Source organism: Balearica regulorum, chromosome 18, assembly GCF_011004875.1.
Source record: "Balearica regulorum gibbericeps isolate bBalReg1 chromosome 18, bBalReg1.pri, whole genome shotgun sequence".
Lineage (NCBI taxonomy): Eukaryota > Metazoa > Chordata > Aves > Gruiformes > Gruidae > Balearica > Balearica regulorum.
Window position 1 is genome coordinate 3326861 of NC_046201.1, and position 26633 is coordinate 3353493.

General features: G+C 50.4%; 1 protein-coding gene across 3 annotated transcripts; it reads right to left on the reverse strand.

Moving 5' to 3' along the window:
* Positions 1-1228: 1228 nt before the first annotated feature.
* Positions 1229-25605, reverse strand: AXIN2 (axin 2). 3 transcript variants are annotated; one of them, XM_075770484.1, is made up of 11 exons: positions 25336-25605; positions 23190-24119; positions 17035-17175; positions 11386-11488; positions 9343-9483; positions 8643-9139; positions 8330-8512; positions 7827-8045; positions 7124-7219; positions 5736-5903; positions 1229-1496 (listed from the first exon to the last, which is right to left on the reverse strand). In XM_075770484.1, the coding sequence occupies exons 2-11, from the start codon at positions 24011-24013 to the stop codon at positions 1370-1372; spliced, it is 2499 nt and encodes an 832-aa protein (XP_075626599.1). In that variant the 5' UTR covers positions 24014-24119; positions 25336-25605; the 3' UTR covers positions 1229-1369. The 3 variants fall into 3 exon arrangements, with proteins under 3 accessions (XP_075626599.1, XP_075626601.1, XP_075626600.1); XM_075770486.1 differs by having other exon boundaries at positions 8330-8509; positions 25336-25454; XM_075770485.1 differs by having other exon boundaries at positions 25025-25377.
* Between the last annotated feature and the right edge of the window lie 1028 nt (positions 25606-26633).

Consider the following 26633-nt stretch of genomic DNA (forward strand, 5'->3'; position numbering starts at 1 on the left):
ACACAAAACCCAACTGTAGAAATGCAAGGTCTTTCTCGGGAAAGGGTGGCTCTGTCCCAACACCCACGCACCCACAAAGCTCTGCCCAGGCTCGCAGAGAGCCTTCGCCCACATCTCCCACGGGCTCCCGTGGGTGTTGTGAAGGTAAGGCCCGCCCCCCCCCCCAAAAAAAAAACCCCAAACAAACCACAAACCCAACCAAAAAAAACCCCACCACGCAACGAATCACGCACTCCACACCGATCTGAAAATACACCCCATGGTAATTCCATGTCGTTGAAATCTAAGTTGTGCTAACATTGAAGTAGAATAGCTAAACGAAATAATTAGCTAGCTATGTGAAACACATACGGGGTTACTTTGTGGGTTTTGTTTTTTTTTTTTAACCTGGCTTTTGCAACGTGTCCTTTTGGTGCGCTAAGTACGGAAATGGGAACTGGATGGCTTCTTCTACAGCTCTCCCAGGCTCAGGGTTTTGCCCTACCTTGCCTTGACCGAGAGGCACCGGACACCGTGCGGTGCCCTCGCCCCTGGCAGCAGCAAAGCAAAACCCTCACACCGCAGAAATCCATGGACGAACTAACAAGTTGCTGTTGTTATATTGCATCTAACATATTTAATGCTTAAGACCTTTATTTCAAATTAGAGCAGCATAGATTAAAATGCACCGGTCTCTAGATGAATGGTAGGACAGTATTTTTATTTCAGCTTTTATTATTATTATTATTATTATTTCTTTAGAAAAGTTTTATCTTCACTCTGAGAAATACTGGGCACACTCCTTCCCTCCTCCCCCTTCAAAAAAAAAAAAACAACCCCAAAATCATGAATGTGCTCATAGCCAAACTCCTAAATTTTAGATAGTGGGAACAATATAAAAAAATAAAATAATCCTTCCTCCCATCACCCCACTTCCCAGCCCCTCTCTTCTCCATTGTTAAAGCAGCATATCCAAAAACTGGACTTAAGGGAAAACAGACTGTTCAATAAATATCAATAAGGATTACTGTTAAGGTAAGCTATACACAGTTTCTCTTAGTCCATAGATTTCAGATCCCCAGGAAATCATATATTATGTATGGAAGTCTCTCAAACACGGTCTGCATCTCCAATAGCCAACAGTGGTCATGTTTTTAATAAATAGTTCAGGGTTTTTATCATCTCAGTACCCAACTCATGAATAATAAATGCCATTTTTTTTTTCCTCTAAGGCTAATTCAGCAAAGTCTTCATAGACTTCACTTTTTTTCTTCATTGGTTCAAAACTTTCCTTCAGAGTTTTTTTTTTTTTTTCCTTTCCTTGTCATCACTACTGTTGTGTGTCCAAAGACTTTTCTAGTTTAACTTTTCTTAAGAAACACAGATGCCATCAATCAATCCTTTCTACTTTCCCAAGAATCCTTCCTTCGTACATCGGCAGGATGGTTTCATCTTCCCAAATCTCTTCAAACACTGCACCGCAGTCAAACTCGTCGCTTGCTTTTTTGAAGTAGTATCTGTGGTAAGGAGAATTAAAACACAGTTAAAAATCAAAAGGTAAAGCAAAGGATGCTTTGGCAGTTCTTTTAACCACACCATTTCCAATCTCTCCCTCCTAGGATGCTCCTCCAGCACCCAGCGTGGCCAGGAAACCCTCAGGACTGCTCAGGTCCAGCAACACGAAAGCATCCCCGGGGCTGCAGGGATGGCGATGGGCTGGAGGGAACAGGGCTGAGCACGCTCCTCAGCAGTGACAACAGCTTCTACAGTGAGCAAATTATACGTGTCAACCGTGGATATCCTCAGCCGTAAAGAAAATTAGAAAGCGGGGTGATTTCTGGTCAAGTATCTTATTTAAAAAATAAATAAATAGAATTTCAAAGCAAAGCATTCTTAAGGTTCCCCTCTCTCCCCACCTTCTTTCTTTCATGTGTTTTCTTGTTTCAAAGCTGAAGCCCAACATTAAAATTAGCAACTGTTATTAGAAGGAGAGGCTTTTTAGGCATACGGATAGATTAAAAGAAAACCATCCTGGCTTCCTGCAAACACAAAAGCTGAAACTCTGTGGTACTCCTACTGAAAAAAAAAAAAACAAAAACCAAAACACAACCAAACCCAAAAGCCGGGAGCCTCGCATTCGAAACAACCAAAGGCCTCATTCACGTATCCATTTTAAGTGCCAGAAACTCCCGTACTTGTTTCCCGACGCTTCCTAGCAGGCAGAGGCGCGGAGCAGCCCTGGTCCAGCCTGCGGGACGTGACACGGGGAGGTCAAGTAGCAGTGTCCTGCAGTCCTGCTCTTTTGCTCTGGGTCGTTAGATCATGAAGCCAACGCTCCCAGAGACAAAAAGCACCCCCACCCCTCCTGTGTCAAACAGTAAGGACCCCTCTATTATCCTGAATTAGACCGTTCAGCTTCTTGATTAAAGGTTCCTTTTATCCCGTTTGGAGCTGTCTTCCTTCTAAGGCTGCTTAATTGCATATGCACAAATGAAGGGCTTCCATTCAGAGGGGTAGCATTTAGGGAGCCTGTCCGTCTGCCGCCGCACACCTCCTCGGACATGCCTGCTCCCTCGGAAAAGTGCTTTGCCATCTGATCGCCAGGGATGGAAAAAACTTCATCAGATGGATTACAAAGAAAAAGATATATAAAAAAAAATAAAAATCCCCCCTCCCACACCCATCCCCTGGAGTTTCCAGACAACTGGGGTTGGCAGATGTTTGGTAGGGGAAAGGGTTTTGCAATTATTATTATTTTTTTTTTTAGGATGGGAAAGGCGATCAGATTAAGCTCACTTTTACTACTGAAACTGAAAGAGCCACGGCAGGGTCTTAGAATTTGGTTGGGTTTGGGTTTTTTTTTAGTGACTGTTCTATTACACATTTTTAAAATACTCAGTAACAACAGCCTGCAAATCTATTTATTTTTAGGGTACGTTAAAACTATTTTGGTAGGGGGATAAAAGCTGGCTTTTTAGTCAAAGAGATGAAACCAGCTTCATTTAGTCAAGGTATGGTTAGGAGTTATTTTTGTAAAGTCATTCCAAGCTGAATTGACACATGTTGCATCTTTAATAGCTCAGCAAGGGAAAACATCTTATTTAAGTCCTTCAGAGCCTGCACTCATTGAAGTCAACGGCCCAACTCCCACCAAGTTCCACGCTGCAGGTCAAGGCCACAATTTCCCATTCCAGCAGCCTTGAAACAAAACCAAAAAAACCCGAGGAAAGTTTGAATGAATTACAAAGAACTTTCTCTTCCCTTTCCCCTTCTCCGCCCCTCTCCAGATAACAGCCGCTCTTCCCAATAACTTCCTCCACAAGCCCAAGCGCTGGCTGTGTTTACAAAATTTTTATTTGAGAAAACACACTATGACCTTTTACATAATTACAACCTTATTTCACAGAAAAAAAGGGAAAAAAAAAAGGAGGAGGCAAAGCAAAAAAAAAAATCCTCCCCCACAACATCTTCAAACAACTCACTCTGCTCTTATTTGCTCAGAAATGGGCTTTCCATTGAAACATATTTTATGTGGCAAACTTTGCTTTTTTTTTTTTTTATTATTTTTTTGGGACATCTGGCACCAATCGAGGCTAGCAGGCCTGGCTTTACAGCTCTGTTTTGAACCGCTGCCATCTTCAGATTACCCGACACCACCCAGTTTTTTTGTGCGTGTATGTTTGTTTTTTGTTAACGCCATCAGTATTAAATCACTGCTTTAATTCCTTCTTTTTTTCTTTTTTTTTTTTTTTTTTCTTTTTTTTTGGCGGGGGGTGGGGGTGTGCCGAGGAAAGCGAAGCGGTGATTTCCCCATGGCGGGGCCGGCCGTGCGGCTCTGGCATCGCGGGAGCCCGAGGTACCCGCCTCGCAAACTGATCCAATCAATAAAGAATTTGGAGAGCGGAGCATTTCTGCATGTCTTTGTGCATTAAATGAAAGGCAACGGCTTCAAAGACATGCTTATTAAATGTGCCTTAAAAAGAAATCAATGCCAGATGTGACCAAAGCAGCCTAGTTAGTGCCTCCCCGTAACACACACGCTACTCCGGGCACTGCGGACCTCTTCCCTGAAGGTCACCCGCAGTTTCACTCAAAGTCCAGCCAAAAGTCAAAGCTTAGATCAAAATGATTCCCTGGAGGTACACACATTTGTGTAATTAGTTTCACCTTGTGTCTGTGCAAGATAAAATACTGGGCACATACCCAAGTTCCTTTTATAAATTTCTGTATTGTCTTTACCCAGGTGTAAAGGGGTGAGATCTAAGCAAAACGTTGTTTCATCCTTGTCAGTCACTTAAAAACATTTTCTAAAGTAATTACAGTCTGACAAGGCACAAATAATTGCACCTGGAGGGGCTTTTGGGCCACAGAGGTTTTAGGAGCCTACTCCTGCACTTGGGCATCACATAAAAAAAAGTCATAGAAAACAAACTAAAAAAAAGGACTTTTTTGGGGGGGGGAGCGTGGGACTACACAGCCACCGGAGCAGCGCCACACCAGTGGTGAGGCTGGGGAAACTGGTGTGCAACTGGGGCACGAGGCTGCATCAGCTGGAGAGGGAGCATGGCGGGCAGGAGAGGCTTTAGGGGCTGGAAAGTGGCGTAAGGGTGCAAGAAGCCCAGGGACCTCTCCTGCAGGTTGTTCCCTCCTGCAGGTTGTCCAGGTTGGGTGTACTTGCAGGTTGCTGCCATCTGATGGCAGCTGGGCGGGCTGCAAAGATGGTTTTGGGGAAGGATTGGCAGTATTTCAGCCCCAGCCCCACCGCACAACAGCCACAGACAGACCCCAGCTCAGCATCCCCCAGCCTGAGCGCGCCCTTGGGTCACCTCCTTCTGATCTGCATAGGTGGACTTCCCAAAGCCAGAGACAGGCCAGCGATGGAGCACCAGCTGGAAAGTCCTCGTAGCAAACCCAAATGACCATCTGGAGGTTAAATTGGAGGCTGCCAGTTACGGGGCAAGCCTTCTGGTTCTTTGAAGCACTACCAAATTCAGTGCAAATTCAAAATTTAAACCTGGAACTTCCTCCTCCTGCTCATCCTGCAGGAGACGTGGCCAACAGATGATCCCACTAGTGCCCAGATCCGCTGGGAAAGTTCGGCAAAAACAGCCAACGTGAAGCTACTGCCATGGGAACTACAAGAGCGAGGGAAGCAGCAAACTGGTTAAACTGGGAGCTGGGCCCTGGAAACCAGACGGGCAGGGTTTGTTGGCGTTTCTGAGGAGGAACTCGGTATTGCTGGTGGAGCTTTCCCTGCAGGGCAAAGGTTTTTTCCCTAATGAAGAGAGAAGTGAGCTCGCTGCATCTCAGCTACATGTCCACTCAGCTGCAACATCCCAACCTTTCACTGACCCCATTTACGGCCACACCATTAAAAAAAAAAAAAAAATTAATAATGAAAAAATTAAAGGGGGAGGCAAAGCAGGAGACCAACTCCGAGATGAATGCTGACCCCAGTTTGGAAACTGAACCCCAGGGCTCCGTGCCTTCGCCACAACACCATCCCAGCCTTGGGCAACGGGGAGAGGAGGTTGGGGAGGGAGAGGGAGAGGAGGTGGCCCTGCAGCCGAGCTGCAGCTCAGGACCCCTTTCTCCATCTCCAAGTTGCTCTTGGTTTGAGTGGGAAGAGAGTAAGACGATCTACAGCCTCTGAAACGCGAGGTAAATGTGTCATTGCAGGTAGACCTGCAAAATATCAGCTCATTCTTTTGACTTATTAGAATATACTAAAGAAGAAACAAATCACAGGTTCTTACCTGTAATTTCCCTTTTTGCTCAGCTGTTCTTTAAAGTGCCCAAGTGTCAGGCTCTGGGCCTTTAACATCCTCCTGTAGGGAATTTCTTCTCCGCATAAAAAATAGGTGACAACCAACTCACTCGACTGAGAGGTGTGAACAACTGGCAGTTTCTTTGGCTCTTTGTGACTGAAAGACAGAAAACACACACAACCCCCTTTATTTTCCATTTGAGAACAAGCCGTTTCACCGCGCTCAATCCAGCAGTGTTTCTGCCACACGTAACTCTGGTCAGAAATATCCTGGGTGTGACCCAAAACATTAAATATTCCTGTGCTCGCCGTGAATTTGTCACGCTGCGTTTGCACAGCCCTTCGCTGGGCTCCCGCGACAGCTCCTGCTCGCCGTGACGGTGGGAATCACGCTGTCGCAAAGCACCCAGCCACGGGCAGCAGAGACCTCGGACCATTTTATGGATGGCAGAACGGAGGGATGGAGGTTGGATGCTCGCTGGAAGCTCGCTGGAAGCATCAGAGCAGGACCATGCGTAGGGCTCACCATGGGCTAACCTCTACCTAGCGAGCCCCAGTATCGTACACCTCTGATTTTAAAAGGCTCGTTTCATCTGCCTTCACACAAAGCATCTGTCAAGCTTTCTTCTCCTGCACAAAACCACCTGCAAGCACCAGCTAACAAAGCAAAAACCACCACCAGATTCTTCACCTGAAGTACACAGGTAATCTTATTTTTCCCGGTGAGGATAAAATTCACTGGATTTTGTCATTCACACTAAGAAACGCTTCTTAAAGAATAATTAAAACAATATTACCCAGCAAAATGGCAACGCTCTAGCGCATACCATGCAGCCAAATCTACAACTGCTTCTGAGGCAATGTACACTTGGCATGTCAAAAGGTCACAAAGTGTTAGTCCGCAGTAATTTAGTCTTCCTAATTTGTTCTAAGTCTTTGTAGAGTGGCTTCAGAAAAAAAGCTGCTAGCAAAGACAGCTGGTGGACTTAAGGTCAACCAATTAAAAATGAAAGGCTCTAGTCAGGTGGCTCAGTCTGGACTTCAAACATTACTCATTGCTTAAGATGAAGAGGGTAAGAAAGAAAACTTTAATTATTTAGGCCATTTTAGACCTCTCTGTAGCAGATTTCTTGTTAAAAGAACCATCCTGTAATTAGACTAATCCAATCTTTGTCCACTTTACAGGAATGCAAGCTAAAAAGAGCCAGAGACAAGATTTGAAAATGTTTTGTTCTTCCTTTAAGAAGAATGTTTGAAAGACGAAATTTCAGATATAAGAATTTCCTCTCTTTTCAAAGCGCAATCCATTTAATGAAAATATAATTATGATATATATATATATATTTCCCAATCCTTTTCTGCACGTGCAATACTCACTCTTCTGTCGTTAGACTTGCATTGCAGAAAGGGGTGTTTCCCCCCTGAACGGCAGCGGAGTGGTTTCGATCCCTCTGCTGATTTGAGGTTGAACATCTGAAATGGAAAGGGGGAGGGCAAGTGGGGAAGGAGGGGAAAAAATAAAAAAAAAAAGAGAGGGAAAAAAACTTTTTAAAAATTGTTGAAATACAATCTTCTTAATTGAAGTCTCCTGTGGGTCGTTAAGTTCACTCTTTATATCAACCCTCACATGTTGTAAACAATCAAAGGAAGAATTAAAAATGCTGTGGGCTAATTTATCCTTCCATACCCAAATGAACGATAACCAGTCCAATTCTCCACTTGGTATGTAGCTGGAGTCCGTCCCAGAGGAAAAATGGGCAAATTACAGCCATCAAAAGAGTGGAAGTAATAGTCTAGGATTCGAACTATTTGTGCCGGGGTAGGGTGGGGTCGGAATAAGGAGGCTCATCCTTGGGGCTCGGCCAAGCTGTGCCATCACACGTCCCCACGGTCCGGCCCCACGGCTGACCCTCTACCTAGACGGAGAGGACCCCGTCCACGTTCACCCACCGCCTTGCCCGCCATCAGCCCGGGCCTCGGCCGCAGAAGAGCGGAACCAGCACCCAGCAAACCCCTCCTACCCCTGCTGCTCCCCAAAACCCCACCGCGGGACCAGCACCATCCCTCCCGTGGCCGTTACCGTTGTTTCTGCGGTTTGGAGACCTCGGCGAGCCGGCGGCACGCTTCCTCCAGCTGCGCCAGGGTGTTGGGTGGGGTGAGCGGGGGCATGGCGGGGTCCTGGATGAAGGGGTGGGCAGGCTGCGCCCCGCGCGGGTGGCTGCCGGTCCCCCACGGGTGGTGGCGGCCGGGGGCCCCCTTGGCGAAGTCGGAGCTATAGGCCTTCTTTGTGCTTTGTGTGCTTGGGGAGGGGAAGAAGTCGGGTTAGAAAAGCTGGAAAATATGACTTTAATAGCAGTTCCTATTCTGCTCGCTCCCTCTCAAAAGTCTGTCATAACATGAAAGGAGGTTTATTGCCAAAAACATGACATTTTTGTGGTTTTTCTGGTTCTGCGGAACAGCTTTTATATTAAACCGGAGGAGCAAAGAGTCTCATTTGTTTTTAGCGATTGTAAAAATAGACAGCCCATGTAATATATAAATATTTACCGGGAGCGATACTGCTGTAGACAGCTGCGTATTTACCTATGGGGCTTGTGCTTATTTTGTCTCTCGCTCTCCAGCATCCACTGCCAGACGTTCTGCGCCCGGTCCGCCTCGCCCCCTGGTAGCTGCACCCCGCCGGGGCCGGGCAGCCCCCCGTCCGCGGCCGGCAGGGCGACGCTCTCCGCTCCTCTGCCCGGCCTCTTCGGCAGCGTCCCCGTCCTGCTGATGGCGAGAAGGGGACACGAGCCCACCGTCAGCCCCCTGCGCTGCCGCGCCGATCAGCCCCGTCGCAGGGGTGTGATGGGGTGATGGTTTGGGGTTGGTGCAATGGAGGTAGATGCTCGTGACTTACCCGAAGGGCTCCAGCGGAGGAAGAGGAGGGTCTGTGTTTTTCGGGTGGCCCTTGCACTTGGGGTAGCAGTAGTAGTCACTGCCCGCCGGGCAGCAGCACTGCACCCGCTGAGCCGCCTCCGCTTCGATCTGCTCCTTCGTCTTGGGCACGGTGTGGTGGTGGATGTAGTGATGGTGGACGTGCTTGGTGGTCTGCTTGGTGATGAACCCCTTACCCGCCAGGGCGCACGCCGCCGGCGAGGCCGCGCCAGGTTGCAGCTTGCCCGTCGGCAGGCGGTCGGGGGAGCGGGCGCGGGGGCTGTGCCGGCCCATGCCGGGCGACTGGCAGCCGGGGGTCTTCAGCACGCGGGAGAGATGCTCATCCAGGATGGCCTGGGGGTCCTCCTCGTAGCTGCCGGAGGGCAGGAGCGAGAGCGGGTGCTGCGGATGCTGGGGGTTCACAATCTCCCGACTGCTCTGCAGGCTGGCGGGGAGCTCCGAGCCCTCTTTCTCCTCATCCTGCCGGCCAAGCGATGGCAAGGAATAAATACAAGAGGACAGGGAACCGGCAAGGCACTCGCTGGGACATCCCCCCCATGGGCTCGCCGATGGCAGTGTGATCAAAACACGTTCCCCCCCCCCCGTGGGCAGGATACGGCCTCCCCCAAGCCAGGCAGCATGCGGCAAGCTCTGCCCGGCCCCAGGAGGGTTAATCCTCCTACCTCCTTGATTTGCTGCAGCCTCTCCTCCAGACTGTCCATGGTTTCCTGCTCCTGCTTCAGCTTCTCCAGCCGGGAAATGAGCTCCGCGGCGAAGGCAGCCGGCTCCACCGGGGTCATCTCCTTGGGAAGACGGTGGGTCCTCTACAAGGAGCGGGGACAGAAGGCACAAGGCATGTTTAGCGGGCGGCGCGGGGCACGGGTGCTTAGCCGGAGCGGCATCGCCGGCCCCGCTACGCTTGTTGTGTCTCCATGTTTGGATGAAAAGACGACCGCAACTAGGCATGGTCTGCTCTGGATTTTTATGAGCTAGTGCTGTGGCCTCATGGAGTGACATCCTCCCCACCAGCGTTTGCCTTCGGCAGGAGCAGTTGGTCGCACTCTGAGGAACCCCGCTTGTTCTCTCTGTAGTACAACCAGCCCATCAGTAGCTACTCTGAAGTAGAAAATCTTCAAAGACTGTTGTCAAACATCAAAAAAAAAAAAAAAAAAAAACCCTCTGAGGTGGGAGGGAGAGACTTTAACTCAAGGAATAAAGTGAGTATAAACAGAAAGGAGTTGGAAATTAAAAAAAATAAGATGGGGGAGAAAAAGGGAAAGGAGAAAAAAAAAGAAAAAAAAAGAAGTCAAACGGTTGCAGATCAGAGAAGTGCTGGTAATTTATTTCCTGGCTACACACTGGGCACCTTTGAGGTAGTGTTGTCTCAACAGTGTCCTAGATCTCTTCCCCCCCCCTCCATCTCTTTGTACAGAAAATGAAGAAAGCTGCTGCAGGCTAGCGGTGCTACACTGCTGAGCTTGGCTGCCTCAAGCAGATCTATCAAGGGAAAAAGGGAACATCTCCAAATCAAGTGCAGAATATAAAAAGGCAAAACGTGAATTTCTGCCAAAAGAAGCAAACATGGCAGGAAAAGGGGGGGGAAAAAAAAAAAAGAGGAAAAAGAAACCACCCACCCAAGTCTGCCCTCCCTCCTGCCACCCCCACGCACCCCACTCCTCACCCCCACTCTCCCTCTCTCTCCCTCTTTTTTTTTTTTTTTCCCCCCCTGAAAGCAGAAAGCTGAACTGCCAACTCTTTCACATACTACCCACCAGATGAGGTGGGGCCTCTCTCCGGCAACCACTTAGCTCCAGAAATGATGTGAGGGTAGAAAAAGGCCACTCTGCTGGAAATTGTCACTCTTACACAAGCTGGCTCTATTCAGTCCCTGATCAAAGCACTGCCTTACAGAGAAAGTCGATTTGCACGCCCTGGGACAAAATAATCTAATTTACAAGCTCAGGCTATAGAACTTTCTTTATGGAGGAAGGGAAAAAAAAAAAACCAAACCCAAAAAGAAAAACCACATAAACCACCCCCCCACACACCAGAAATATCATCTATGATTTCTTGCTGTTTAAGACAGCAGAAAGAGGAATTTTAGCATATTAATCTCAAGACAAGATAAGTTTATACTTGTCTGTGTAAACAGTTTATTCACTGCAGGAATCAGGAGTCTGCAAGTCAACTGAATTAGCAAGTCAGCGAGTTAATTTTCGAGAGCACAGCGATGCCACGAATTGGATCCCCTCAAAGCAAGACACGTATCTGCTGCAAGTGTCTCTCTTTTGGGAGATCCTGCTTCCCGCCAGCTTACAGACGGTGTGCTCTTGAAGGCCGCCAGCGAAGCGCACGAGGCCAAACCCCTGTCTGCTTGCCACCAGCAGAGGTGTCAGGGTGCTGGCCAGAGCCAAGGCTCTCACTAGACCCAACTGGGGCATCTCTGCTTGGATTTAGACCAGGAGGACTAATCAGTGCCACTAAAAAGCCCTAGTTAGCACCTGACTTTCAGGGAAGGACCAAAACGTGACTGTACACAAGCAGGATTTTGCAAGGATGCTGAGAGCACATGGCTCCTGCCCAACACCAAGCAGCATCTCTTCTCTGGCATCACGTAGGGATGGAAACATTCTCCTCCCCTGGTCCCTTCCCTCCACATGAGCCCATTCCTAGTACCAGCATTTGCCATGGCCAACCCAAACGCTGCAGTTCCCACCTGAACTTACCGGAAAATGAGGTAGAGAAACTTGACCGTTGGCCTTGACGCTCCGATGCATCTCCCGCTGGAGCTGCTTCTTGCTCCCAATTCTGTATGGGGGGATCCCATCTCTGCACACAGAAGAGAGGTCACTGTCAGTCGGGGCTCTCCCCATGCTCTAACCAAGATGCTTCTCCATCACCTCTGAAACCACCAGGCGTGCCACAAGCCCACGTTCCCAGAGACACTGAGCCCTCTGGACATCACCTGAAGCCAGGAGGAGCCTCAACCATTTGGTGGCTTAAGAAGGGTTTGCGTTACCATCTACATGGATGTGCAGTAATTAAGCAAAAGCTGAAAAGCAAGCTGAAGGCAACTCCACATGGGAAGACACCCAAAAATCCCATCAGCTTCATTTCTGAGAATCCTTACAGAAAGGCCCTTCCAATGCTAGGTTTCTGCTTCTGCCCTTTATTTTTCTTGCTTTTTCACCACCAAATTACGCTCTCTGAGACCACAACTTTTCTCAAGCTGTAAATCACCCCATGGGGTGTTGGCACTATGGAAGGAAGAAGGAAGAGGCTGAAGACAAATGGCCACCAAAGGGCTGCTCCTCATCTCCAGCCCTAGTTAAGATCCGAGATGTTTCTCCTGCCCTGAGGCTGCCCAGCACAGGCAGGCTACTGCGAGGCAGGAGCAACTGGGGCCATACCCTGCAGGCATGATGTTGCTCCCCTCAGCGACGTCGGATCATGGTCACGAAGCCATGAGAAGAGACCAGGCGAGGAGAACTGGTGGGAATAGCCCCCTGCACAGCCTGCTCGAGGCAACATGGGGTGTTTTCATCTGACCACACAAAAAATTACCTCATTTAGGATTAAAGGGCCTTCTACAGACAGGAAGGACAGCCGGAAGAGCATGCCTGGAGATCCTGAATGTCTAATTCCACCCGTTCCCTCAGACTAGCTGAATAACCTTGATCTCTGGTCCCATCCCTTTCATCCACCTGCCCCCACACCTGATTCATCTCCTGAGCAGAGAAAACAGCTCCTGCCCAAGGAGGAGCAGCGGTGGCCGAGCAGACAGCAGTGGCCCCACGCTGCTACCAGAGGAGCCAATGTGGCACAGCATCCCCATGTGCCGCCTCCCACGGCCGTGGTGGCAGTGGGCACACACCAGTATTTTTTTGGGTACGCAGCCAGAGACAAGGCGCAAGGGAATGCCCTCCCGGAGACACCAGGTCCCTTCTCCTGAGGAGGATCATTAGATCTCATCGCTCCACGCTCAAGGTTTAAAGCATGCTATCATAGGCCTTTATGAAGATCTTGGCCAAAGCATACAGTTGCCATTAAATTGTTTTAATGAGCAAGATTAAGCTGGAAAGCCTGGAGTGAAAGATTGGAACAATTTCATCTTAATAAAATTGGAAAAATCTTTATAATAAAAGAGATCAGGCAGGGACCGCAGAGAAAGTTCTTGATGCCACAAGATGAACATCAGCCTCCTCCAGACACAGTTCATGAATGCTCTGCTCCTTCATTACAAGTGAAAGGAGCTAATTGTCCTAATGGCCCCATTGCACAACACAGGGCTCTGGAGCGCTTTCCGGAAGCAGCCCGGCACACAGTGGTCATCACAGCCAGCCATGGTCACCGACCACAGCCACCAAGCACTACTGCTTCCCAAACCCACGGAGCAACAGGGCTTAGGGCACATGATATGCCTTAGTTTTGGGGAAGGATGGGGGGAAAAGCAAATCTAAGGTGAAAACCAAATCATCTGTACCTTCAGAAAAGCTACTGGTCACTGAGGCTTACTGAGATAAGGGTCTTTTATGGAAGACCTTCAATACAGGGAATAACGAGTAAAACAGGCATTTTAAAGGTACATAAAAATGCCAGCATGAGCACATTACGTCCATACATAAATACAGGACCAATCCCATTAATATATTCAATTAAAGAGGAGGTGTCCTCTATAAATGGCAGCACAAGAGGCAGGATGGGGAAGAGCAAGGAAGCAGCTGAAAGTCTATGCACTCAACACGAGGAACCCAAGGACATGACCAAGGGACAAAAGGGAGCTGAAGCTCTCCTGTGCTCCCCACCTCCCTCCAGGTCTGCAAGCACGAGATGCCATCCCCAACCCCTCTGCTGCAGCCACCGAGCTGGGAGCACCTCTCCTTGCTGGGTGTCCCCACGCTGCCAGCTCTGAGGGACCATCTCTGCCGAAAGGAACAGGCTACAGAGCAGGAAGGGTGGCAGGAAAAGGAGAAGAAAAAGCAATGCTGACTCAAGAGCACGGCTCCTCGCTTTATTTAAGATTTGTCCTTGTTGAAGTCGGTACAAAAGCTGCTCCTTCGCCCTAAAACTCCTCCAGTCACACCAGAGAGCCCCACATCAAACCTCCTGCTCCTACAACCCTGCCCTGTCAGAAGAGTTTTACAACTTGTAACAACGCGCAGAATTTAAAGATGACGAAAAATAAAGGTGTTTCACTGGGATGGGAAGGCTGCGGAGCAGCTGGGAAAGTCAGCCTGGGGAATGGGGAGGGCCTTTCACAGCCGCTTTGATGAGCGGTGGCTAAGCCTCGGCCTTCCATCTAAAATGGAGGGAATATGGACACCGGCAGGGTTGAAGGGGTGACCAGCGGGTGATCCCCAACTGCAGGAGGGACAGACGGACGGAGCTGGAGCCAGGCTCAGTACAGCAAGAGATACGGGGGTGGGGGGGAACCCCAATGCTGAAACAGACCCCCCAGACCAGGAGAAAGTGCCTTTGAGATGAAAAGGCTGAGCTTGGCCAGAGGTTTCGGGGCAGGCCAAGGGTTAAGCCCAGCTTTCCAGGTGCCACCGCTCCCCTTGCTCCAGCAGCAAACACTCACGCACACTTTCTTGGCTACTAAAAGTTGCGGGCTGAAGAGCTACAGAGTTTAGGCACTAAATAGTAGAGTTTAATTATAAACATTTCAGCTAACCAGGCTGGGGCTAAGCCAATCTGTTTCTGGGGGAAACACTGGTTTGAAGTCCTCTACCCAGTCAGCTGCCATTTAAGCTGAGCCAATTATCTTAGCCTTTTGACTCAGATGTGCCTGACCTAACCTGAATGTAGTTTTACTGCTGCTTTGAAATATCAGACTCATGCGCATATGCATTCACTCCCATCTTCATTTGGCAACGGCTCTGAAACAAGCCTCTGATCTTGCCAACATCAAAAGCCTGGTTTGTAAGATAAGGTAATATTTGAAGTTTGCTCAGCAGCATTCCCCTGTGTCCAAAGTAAATCCATAAATAAGATATAAGCAAATAAAAAAAAAAATCCCCTTTCCTCTACCCCCACCAATCAAGAAATGGAAATATAAATTTGCACGATGCTTTGTGGCTACAACAAAATATATATGGACAGACTGATCCCTGGCATCCATAATAAAAAAAAAAAAAAAAAGGCAGATTGTGCATTACTTAGAGACCTCTCCTAATTCCAGTACGGTTCATTCAGATTTAGATTTATTTAAAAAAAAAAAAAAAAACCAAACCCAAAAAACCCACAAACTCACTTTACTGCTATGTCTGACAGACTTTTCCAGAACAAGTTTTTCCTCTTCAGTTGATACCAATATAAACCAAAAGAACTAATTTGCATTCGCACTGACGAAACAGAATAAATCCGGGTCCTCTGTTAAAGGGGGGTAAAACCTCGCAGGCAGAAGAGCACCCAGGTTCAGCCTGTGAAAGCGCAGCGGGTTTGTGCCCCCAACGCCTCTACAGCATCTTCAGCAACCAGCAGAGCCAGGTGCCAGGAGAGGCTGCGAATCCCAAATGTTTTACTGCAATCTTGGCAGCAGTCCTTCGCCTCTGCAAAGGAAGTTTTACATCAGCCTTAACTTTAAGCCCAGCCTCCAAAACTGCCAATTCACCTCTCCCACTTCCAAAAACACCCAACATCCCGACGTGCTCCTGGCCCCACAGATGGAGTGTGGCTCCAAGGATGCCTGGGGTACCGGCTCTGTGGCAGGAAATATTCCTCCAACCTCCGCCATCCTGCTCCCCCCCCAGCCCTCCTCGCCGCCCCCCAACCTGGAGCTGCGGGCAGTTTAATCAGCCAAGCTTCCCCAAACTCTCACAGCCTGCGCGGGCTATTGTTACAGCAGGAAAAAACAGGCAGGCTCCTTTCACGCGCTGCTTTATGGGGAGCTCCTATTCACTTGTTCAAGCAAATTTCAAAGCGGGCTGCTGCCCTCTCATCCCCGCTAAGCTCCCCTGGACTAACAATGGGCTGAAAGCGATTCAGTTAAGCCTTTCATCCACCATGCACTTTATTTCTCACTCAGTGCTCTCATCTGTATAAGGCCTACAATTGGCATTGCTGTGAAGAGAGGGTATAATCCTAGCCCTGTGAATCCCAAGTGACCCTACACTGGTCCAGAAATGACTAACCCAATGAATGCTCTGTTGACACATGATCACATACAACCAGAGCCAGTAAGAAGAAATAAAGAAGTCACCCTATGATTCAGCTCTTTTATTTAATGCCAATATTGTTCAATAAGGGAATCTGGTGGGACAACACACTTTTTTTTTCCATAATATCAGTTCAAAACACACATGTGCATTTAAAAAAAAAAAAGCAGCTTTTGTTTACACATCAAGGATTTTTGGTAAATCCTGTTTTCTGTTGTGCATCATCACACAGCACTGCTGACTTTAGAAACCCAGCGTGCAAACCTCTCCGAGGAGCACACAGATATCACTGGACACATCTGACAGAGACACTGGAGAAGTTTCACCTTTGAGATGCAGACCAGGAATGCAGCACTGTTTACAGGTGGGCTTTTCTAGAGCACTGGTACTGAAGTGAAGATCACAATACACAAACAGTAACATCTGCCTTCCGCCCAGCTGGAGAAAATGGTCCTCAGGAGCACTAAGTGGGTCTTACTGTCTCCTCTACCCCCAGACACAACAGTACCATTTCTCTCCCGCTGGGGAAAGCAAACTGAAGGAAGAATGGTCAAACGACTTGCTCCCAGTTGCACACTTCTCAGCAGCCAGGAGGAAAAGACAGATCCTGCAGTTCCCAGGCTCAGCCACAGCATCATCTCTCATCCCTGTGCTCCTGAAACACCCAGACCTGATCCATGCAGCTCCATTCAAATGGCTCTTTGAAGACTGCCCCAGCCACACTAGATGAGCAGCTATTTGCCCCTTCAGGTCACTGGCCCTATTAATGTACATTCTGACATTAATGACAAACCTTAATTACAGAAAGTACTTCCTACAGGAAGTAATCTCCTCCTCTTTGATGACTGATAAATAGTTAAGGAAGCCTGGCCTCAAGACAAAGGCCCAGGGAGATATGCTCCTTGGGTTAGTCAGGCAGCACCATTAGCATAGGGGAGAACACGTCTGCTCAGCTGCACTTGCAAAACAGCAATAGAGGGACTCAGCACTTTCCTCCACCTGATACCTCCGGTGACTGCACGAAGACCGAGGCTACCACGCCCTGCTACACCTCTTGGTTTGAGGGCACACCTCAGTTTTGGCAGCCCCTAGTCAACGGCGAGCAGAAGCAAGGTGATGACCCTGGACCTGTCACTCCCTGAGTCCCCGTGGTGCATTGGCGCAGCTGTTTCACAGACGGCGCATCCCAAAAGGACCTGGCCAATGCAAGATACTTACACGCTGCTGTCCGTCATTGACATGGAGTCGTCCGTCAAGGCATCACTAGATATTTCGCTATCGTTCGCGCTGGTTGCTGGGGCAAAAACATAGCCGGAATTCACATGGTATGGGTTAACGGGATCGTTCCTCTTGAAGGACCTAGGGACAAGCAAAACAGGAATCTAGTTACCAGCCAGTCTTGGGCTAGAGAAAAGCACACAAGTTTCATGGTAGCACTCTCCTCACAGGAACCGTGCACACTGGCTGCTCAACCTCTTCAGAAGCAACTAACCATCCACTGCTCAGACCCGCAGCAACCAGGACACACTCTGTCTAAACACACCCAAAAGTCCAACTTTGAAGATGTTGCTTTTAGCATTGGAAGTGCACTTTAGAAAATCCCAGGAAGCACTTCTACGTACTTTGATACCTTCAAAAATTTGGTCCTTAAAGCCTGAAGCTGCACTGCTGAGGTCAGCAGGAGTTTTACTGTTGGCATCAGCAGAAAACATCAGGAAGTTCATAACTCAAGTCCCACTGAAAGCCACTGAGGCACCAGCTAATAAACGCTTAAGTCTACTCTGAAGAAAGGAGTCAGGGCCCCTTTGGGAATACAAGTTACGGTATCGGAGTTGCGTGAAACAAGAGAACTGCCTCAGACTCCTGGAGCAGGACCACCATGTGTCAGAGGAGGCACGGAGAGGGCTGAGATCTGCTGTCAGGCTTGGCCTCCCAAAGGTGGCTGCCATCTTCCCAGTACTATAAAAACATGCAATAAAAAGGCCCAGTTTTTAGGAGAACCTACTACTTGTTCAACTTGTGGTTTTGTGCGTAGACTTGGGTGGGGAAGAAGAGGATGGGGGGGTATGAGGACAGGAGCAGCAGGTTGTATTAATGGCACGTGGGTTACCAACACCTTTGGCTTCACTTGGGAGAAGCAACCCCAAGCCCAGCCTGGATGTTTGAGCCGAGTACCCAAAAGCGGTCACGTGAAAAATTCACGGGCAGCGACACGGCCTGTGACGGAGCGTGGCAGGGTCACCGTGGCAGGGTCACCACACGGGGAGGGGGGGACCTGGGCGTCCCCCTGCCCGCTACCTCCCATCACCCCAACTTCCCAGCCAGGATCAATATACGTATCTTCGGCAGGCGATAAGGGATTATGCAGGGAGGTTTGAAAGCCGCATGTTAAGGTGCACATTTTGTTCCTCTTCCAGGGAAAGATGGGGTTGTTAAGCTCCTGCCTTTGTATATCAAAGCAAAAGGCCTTGTCATCTGATAAGGACCGCTGATTTTAATAATTAGGGCCACTTACCCAGGACTTGGGGGCCTAAGGAATGTGACAGCAGGCTCGGCAGGTTTTTTTAATGGGCTTTCCACCTCCCTGCCCCCACGGGGGTCAGAGGGGACCAGCTGGGTTTAAGTGAGCAGCAATGTCCTCCCACTGCCCTGCTCTCCATCCCTCCCAAACAACCAGGCACCCCCGCTGCCACGCATTCCTGCTCTGCCAGCACCTACAACAGGAGCCTCCGCAAAGGCTTAAGTTTAAAAAAAAAAGAAAAAAAAAGGGGGGGAGGAAAAAAAAAAGGGGGGGAGGGTAAAAAAAAAAAAAAAAAAAAAAAAAAAAAGAAAAAAAAGGAGGGGAAGCATGGTGGGGAAGATGGGCCTCTCTGGTATGAGAGGCGCGGGGCTGGCTGCAGGCAGGTATTCAGCCCAGCCGGGGCTGCATTCCTTTCCGAAGGAGGCCAAGGCATTTCTGATGGGGAGATCAAGATGTTAAAAAATATGTATCTGGGAAGAAAGGGGAAAAAAAAAAAAAAAAAGAAGAGATAGTAAGGAATGCCACAGGAAAGAAGTTAAATCTTCAAAGATAAATTAATTCCACATGTGGGTGAAAGCTAAGTTATCCTACTACTACTACAAAAAAAAAGTTCCTCTAAAAGCCATGTAGTCCTCTACTCTGATTCAGGGGGACGTGCAGCCCAAGTGCAGCCCAAGTGACTGTTCTCGGTCCTTGGTGGGCTCCTGGGTAGATTGTCTAAGGGATGCAGCTCTTAAAACTATTTGATGTGAATCCATCTCAGGTCTTGAGAGCACATCCAAAGACCAGGAGGCTCAGGGGCACAGGATGGTCCCCAGCACAGGACCACCACCTCGCTGGGAGGCGTCTGGGTCACCCCTGGTTGCATCCAGGAGGGCTGTTCTGCCACGTTCTTCCAGCAGCCGGGATTGCTGGAGAGGCTGGGGTGGGGGCGGAGGCAGCGGGTCCCTATGAACACGGACCAGGGAGAGGAGGTGTGTCCAAACATAGCGTTTGGAAATATGTAATTAGAGAAAGTGGTCAGGACTAACTCATCTTCCCATCAGTCCTGGACTGTAGCACCAATTCACCTACTTACACCTCACAGACAAAAAACCCAAAACACAGTAATTCCCTGGAAGTTTACATATTTTTAAGTCAGCCCCCACATCCTTTAAGAAAACGAATGGGGGCTGTTTTGCTATGTTTAATTTTTTCTTTTTTTTTTTTTTTTTTTAAATCTGACCACCTTACTACAGTAATTGCACCCAGATGCATCAAGTTGCCTGCGAGGGTTTTAAATTCCAGCGGAAAGCGGTGGTCTCCTGCCACAGATGCTGCACACACAAACACACACCCCAGCTCCAAACTCAATATGCAAAGTGTTTTCAGCTGTCAGGTAGCAGTTGCTCTGGAGCTTCAAGGAGAATGTCTGATGTTTCTCAGCCTATTCTTATCTTGATGCGATGACACACAGCATGTAACTCTCCATATGCTATGTTAGGCAATGGGCATATCAGAGGTATTATAATGCCATGAAAATTTCAGGGGCTCGTGGTTGTATCCCCTGTTATGAGGGTGCAATTTCAGAGTGTGGGGTTTTTTATTGTCAAACTCTGCTTCTCAGAAATAAAAGCACTCTGGCAGTTCAAACCACAGACTTATACAGAGAGAGAAGAAAATCTACAAGGAGCACTTTGAGGCAAAACTGAATCTCATTAAGTGTTTTCTTGAGACAAACATCACTGGCTGTTTAAAGACAAAAAAAAAGAAAGAAAAAAACCACCCCACATGCACAAACCTGAAAAAAAAAAAAGTATATTTTAACAAAACTATGTTAATCACAGCTTCCACGCTCTAATTGTAGAACACTGCTTCGAGCATAGCTTTACAATGGCATCATTTACTTTGATAATTGAAGCCAAACTTGGTTCCAATAACTTGACACACAAGTTGCTCCACCAGCGGGTCCTTTCAAAGGCCAGGAAGCACTGGGAGCCGGCAGAAGGCCATCTGCAAGCCCCAGCCTTCTCAAAGCAAGGCCAGTCCCACTGATGTTAGAGCTTAATGGGAGGCAGATGAGTCCACCTTGGACTGAACAAAACCACGCTCCGCGGCGGCACAGCAAAGGAAGAAGCGCTCTCTGTGTACACAAACGCGTGCGTGATAAATTTAGAAGCGGGTATAAATAATAGCTGGAATTCCTGGAGCATGGGGCCAGGTCCAGCGCAGCGTGGGGAGGCCAGTTTTAACCACACCACAACCTACAGGGGAGGGGAGTCGCTTTGAAGGACAAGAGGGAGGTTCTACATTTAAAACATTCCCTGTATTAGGGCTCCAAATATACAACCAGCAGTTTGCATGCACACGCCTGCCTTGCAGCCAGGCGCAAACACCGTGCTTTCACTTGACTTCTCCTGTTCCTGTCCATCACTGATGCTGGGGCCAAACAAAGTCTTTCAACCTGTGGGCTCCCGTTTGCCGTGGTTTTGGCCGTGACTCCGTGCCCTGGGATTTCCAGGTGGTCTCCTGCCCAAATACCAGGCTGGCCTGAGATTGCTGTGCTCCTGCCATCAGGTGTGCTCAGCCCAGCACTCCCGGCTTTCGCTGGTATAATCACGGCGAAACCCACCGAAGCAAATGGCAAGAGCCTGCCCAGCGCTTCCAAACCTCAACACACTGAGCAGAAATTCTTTAATTCCATCACACACATGAGGAGGGAGGTGTGGTTTGGCCACTCACCAGGAAAGACTTTGTGCAAGCTTCAGCTCCAATCCTAAACGCAATCCTAAATGCTGAGTGATGAGAGATAACCCATCCATATGCTCATCAGCTTCTAGCACATGCATGCACAAGTGGCTTCACAAATGGATGGCTCAGGGAGGAACTGAGAAGCATCTCAGCTTGACCTCCCTCTCTTTGCATTGAGATCTCTTGGCCCCATGGAGAGCAAAAGCTCCTGGAAATTCAACAGAAGGTGATCAAAGCAAAATGCACCACCTAATGTCCTAGGAGGGTAGATCTGACATGTGAGGAGCATGCTGCATTAATCCCCGGACAAAAAAAAGAAAAGAAAAGGGGGAAGGGGGGGGTAAGGAAAAAAACCCAGCACTAATCAGGCAAGCAGCCACCGTTCTGCGAGAGGTCTCCTGGACAAGGCACATGTGGGTTTTCAGCAGGGCCTGCAGCTCTGGTAGAACATTGCAGCCAAGCCCTTCCAGCACTGAATACCAACAAAGGCTGAGAGATAAAAGCATCAAACATCCCCCTCCTGGAAAGCAAGCGAAGGGCAGCAGTTCAAACCAGGTTCTGGAGAACAGCAGATGCTCAGACAGTAACATTCAGGCACGAGATGAGGATCCCAAAACCCAAGTCTTCCACAGACCAGCTGCCAGCAAGTGCCCCCCCCCTCAACGCAGCCACCCAGCAGGAGAGGTCCAGAGGCCATGCCAGGACTGAGCGCATCCCTCCTGTCCTCACCCCCGCCCATCACCCCTCTGCGGGCAGGGAGGGCCTCCAGGAGAGGGAGAGGACCAAAGAGGCCTCTGGCTCTGCAGCACCCTGGCAGGCATGGGGACCTTCCCAGCGGGTCGGTACCGGGAAGCCTGGCACAGCTGGAAGCTCTCTGCAGGGCAGGAGAGCAGGGTGCGCTCCAGCAAAGCCTCCCCAGGAGAAGCCCGATGCCCTTTGATGTCCATGAATCACAGACACACTCTCAAAATTCCTGTAAACGAGATGTCAAACACTCACCACACCAAACCCCAACCTCCTGGGCCAGCGGAGGAGAGCGCACATCTGCCAGCAGAGCCCTCTCCTCTCAGCCCTGATTCAACAATCCACATTTATGGCAAGGGTGGGGAGAGGAAAGAATACATTTTCAGAGGATTATACAACTCATCATTTGCTCATCAGAGTCTCTCTTTCCCATCCCCCCCTTCACTTCGAGATGGCTCTTACTTTCTTCACCCTCACACCGCTGTGCCATCAACATTCCCAACAAAAGAGAAGGGTTCGGCAACGCAGACGCACGCCAAGACAAGGGCACGAGAAGACCCTGCCACCACACAACACTCCCTGTGTCCTCCTGAGCTGCCAACAGACACAACCACGTTTCAATGAGTTTAACTCTGAGCACACAGCCAACAGGAGAACACCAAAGATCTACAGGAGAGCACCAAAGATCGACTATTACTCTATACCTGGAATCTCTCCATTACCTTAACTACTCAATTTTAAGCGTCCTCCTGTCTGCATTGGCTCAAAGCCACCCTAAATGGCTTTGACCCGATACCGACACCCAACGCGATGGGAGAGGCTGTAGATCACACACACATACACGGTCCAAATACAAGCAGATTTTGTGCAAGTTGCAGAGTTTGATGTAATAAGTGCATACACTTCCTCCTCCATGACCGCACAATTGCTTCCCACATAACCAACATAGTTAAACACTGGTTGATGGTGGAGTTGGGGAACTAGTAGGTTACATTATTCATGCGTCTGTATGATCCACTCTACTACTGCTCTTAATAGGTTTGAAAGTTGAACCAATAATTAACGTATGTCCGGAGGACATAGTTGCTATGAAGTTTTTGATCTATAAGTGAACTGAAAGAGCCAATAGGGCTTAAGAGCACAGTATCTTGTTTTCCTCTGTGCAGAGGGGGAAAAAAACCCCAAACCCAGCCAACACCTCCCCAAATTCCAGTGTTTGGAGGTGCAGGGAAGCACCCGTGCTCCCAGCCTCACGGGAAGCTCAGTCTCCCCTCGACTCCCCGCTAGCTCCCCAGCATGCCACCCCAACAGCCTTCCGAAAAGCACTCGCAAAGTCCTCAAAGTTAAAACAAAGCACAGCTTCCAGGGGTTCCCTTACCTGTATCCGTTCTCAATCGTTTCCGTAGCTCTGACATTTGCCGTAACCCTCAACGTCTTGCTGGATAGTCCAACTACTGAAGGCAAGATTTTGTTTTTAAAGTCTGCACAGCTCCATTCCTCTTCTTCATTCAAGGTCGGGAGATAGCCACAGACAACTTTTAAGCTCCCCAGTCCATTGCTGTTCATGTAAGCAGGATTCTCTCCTCCACTCCTTACATATTCGAGGTATATATCAGAAGTTAAAAACATCTGGTAAGCATTTTCCTCCATCACAGTCTGAATCTCAGTCTGTGCCTGATCAAACATGATAGAATCTATCTGCTGCTTCTTGATGCTATCCCTTATGTAGGTCTTGGTAGCAGGCTTGAGCTGCTTGGAGACGATGCTGTTGTTCTCGATGTACCTTTTGTATATAGCTTTGGCTACTCTTAAAGTTTTGGTATCCTTAAGGTCCATCTGCCTGAAGCCATTGCAGGCAAACCAGAAGTCTAAGGTATCCACACATTTTTCCCTTTCCAGGAAGGTCCGAAAAAGATAGGCACCATCTTGATCTCCCAACAAGGAATGCAAGGATTTGGTCCATCTGGCCAGAGGGGAGTCTGGAGATGCGCTGCCTTCCGGCTCCCCGAGTCCGTTCTCATTCCTCCGCGGGGCAGGAGGCACCGGCATGGCCTTGAAGCTTTGGCTTTTGGGGAGAAACGAGCTGGCGAGTTGCGGGCATGGTGCTTCTCCTTCCTCCCCCGGGACAGGGGGTCGGGGGGCGTCTTCCCTGAAGCTGCTGCTGGGGTCTGGGAGGTGGGCGAGGACCACAGCGCTGCTCATGGCTCCGGAGCCCGATGGGGAGAGGGGCTCCCAGTTCCTCCAGGAGCTGCCTGTGCCTCTGCCTTCCTCTGCCTGGAGTCAGCAGGGGATCCTCTGAGCCTCCTCTCTGCAAAAGGGAAGGAAAAAAAAAAAGGGGGGGGGGGAGGGGGGGGGAAGAGAGAAAAAAGGAGTATTGATCTAATCAAAACCAGATCCTCCCAACATCAAAGACAAAAAGTAAACAGGCTTTTCAACTCTTCACATTCAGAGGAAAAAAAAAAAAAAAAAAAAAAAAAAGGCGAGAGAGGCAGGGCAGAGGGAGCGCGGCTCTATCGCCAGCCCGATCGCGACTATCAGATCCGCTCCGCTGAACTCCCGGCGCACTTTTAGCGGGGCCGGGGCGGGGGGGGGGGGGCCGGGCAGCGCGGCCCCCCCGATAGTTCACGGCAGCACCGGGCGTCCCTGCCCCGGCATCTGGTTTCCATTTTGCCCCCCCCCCCCCCCCCCCCCCCCCCAATACCCCCTCGCCCTCCTCCAGCGCGCACGTTGCGCGCCCAGCAGCACCGCGCAGCCGGGGGCGGCCGGTCCCGTGTCCGTGCGTGTGTCCCGTCCCGTCCCGTCGTCCCCCCCCCCCGACGGGGCGCACCGGCTCGGGAGAAGGGCTTTTTGGGGCGCTTCCCTGCGGAAACCAGATGCTGGAGCACGGACTCACACCCCCCAAAAAAATATCCGGGGGGTGAGGGGGGGGGTGTTTAAGGCGCGGCCGGGCTCGGCGGCCGTACCTGGGCGCAACGGGGCATCCCGGGCCGGGCCGGCGGCCCCCCGCCACCCCCCCACCCACCCCCCCCGGAGCCGGGAGCCATCAACCCCTGCTCCGGAAAGAGGAAAATAAATAGAAAGCAGCACCGGGGGGCCGGGGGGGAAAGGGAGGGGGGAGCCCCCGGGCGGCGCCGACCCCAGCCAGCCGGGCTTCCCGGCGCTGGACCGGCGTGCAAAATAATAATAATAATAAATAATAATAATAATAAAAACCTGCTCCAGAAATGGCGACGGGCTGGGAGGAGAGAGGTCGGAGCCGGAGCCGGGGGGAGGAAGGGGGAGGAAAAAGTCCGGAGCTACTTAGATCCTCCGAGCCCTGTGCAACAGCCGAACCCGGCCGCGCCGGGCCGGCCGCGCCCGCGGAGCCACCGCGCCCGCGCAGCGCGGGCACTGCAAGGCGCGCTCACCAAGGGGGGGGGGGGGGGGGGGATAAAAAATGAATTAAAAAAAATCCGTGTTTTAAAAAAAAAAAAAAAAATCAGCCGCCGGCAGCGCGGCCCGCTGCCCCCGAAGTTGCCACTCACCGCGGAGCCGGAGCTCGCTGCGCGCCCGCGGCCCCGCCGCTCTCCGCCGCCGCCGGCAGCGCGCAGGCTGGCCCCGCTCCCCCCGCTGTCCTTCCTCCTCCTCCTCCTCCTCCTCCTCCTCCTCCTCCTCCTCTCCTCCCCGGCGGTGCAACCGCATCGGAGAGCATCAGGAAGGGGGGGGGGGGGGGGGCGAAGGGAAGAGGGGGGGGGGGCTGCGAGGGAAGGAGCCCACTGCGATCCGCGCCTCCCTCCTCTCCCTCCCCTGGTTATTTATTTTATTTATTTTAAATACAAAAGCGCTGGTCCCTCCCCCGCCTCCTCCCCCTCCCTCCGCCCGCCCCTCCCCGCCCCCCCGCGCCCCCGGGCTCTCCCCGCCAGCGCTGCGCGCATCAAAGCGGAGGCCGGCGGAGCGGTCCTGCAAGGGCGGTAGCGCGGCTCCGCGCCGCCCGCCACGCTCGCACACCAAAAGAAAAAGAAAAAAAAAAAAAAAAAGGAAAAAACAGGCCCCAAAAAATTTAAAAAAGAAGAAGAAGAAGCGGGGGGAGCAGCCCCTGCACCGCGCGGTGCTCCCGCCCCCGGGCATCCCCGGAGCGAGGCGTACGCGGGGGGAAGGTTCTGCCCGGGGCGGGGGCGGACGGTGGGGTTCACCATTCGTGAGAGAAATACAATAATTATATTTTGGGGGGAGGATTTAATTTTTTTGCCCCCTTCTCTCGGAATCCCAGAGAGGCTACGGAGTTGCCAGGACCTTATCAAAGGGAAGCGATCGGCAGCCGCCGCTCCACCGCCCCCCGCGCCGCCGCCGCCTTAAAGGCGCAGGCACACCCTTCCGCGCCGCTCCGCGCCCGGCCGCGCACCTTTCCGCGGGCCGCGGCAGCACCGCCCTGCCTCTTCCCCTGGCCAGCCGGCGTACTGCAGGGCGGAAGGTTACTCCCAGGCATAAAAACTTTGCGAAAAGTTTTCATCTCAGGGAGAAAATGGGGCGGGTCCCTTTTTTTTTTTTTTTAAATAAATAATCCGAAGGCATGTTTTCGCTCTGCATACTAATTAAACAATATCTGATTGCAATATAACTGGCACATCAGCAAAACTCCGTCTGCAGTTGTGTTCAAATGTTTCCCCCCCCCCATCTGTTAAATATTAAACAGACACGGAATGGAGTTTTTTTAACTTCATACAAAAGGTTTTAATTAGGGGTTGGCCCCCAAACCTGTCCTCCAGATCCAAGGCGCCTCCTGCCCTCCTCCCCGCCCTGCTCCAAGGCTGGCCGTGGGGGCTCCGCGGCGGTTCCGTCCCGG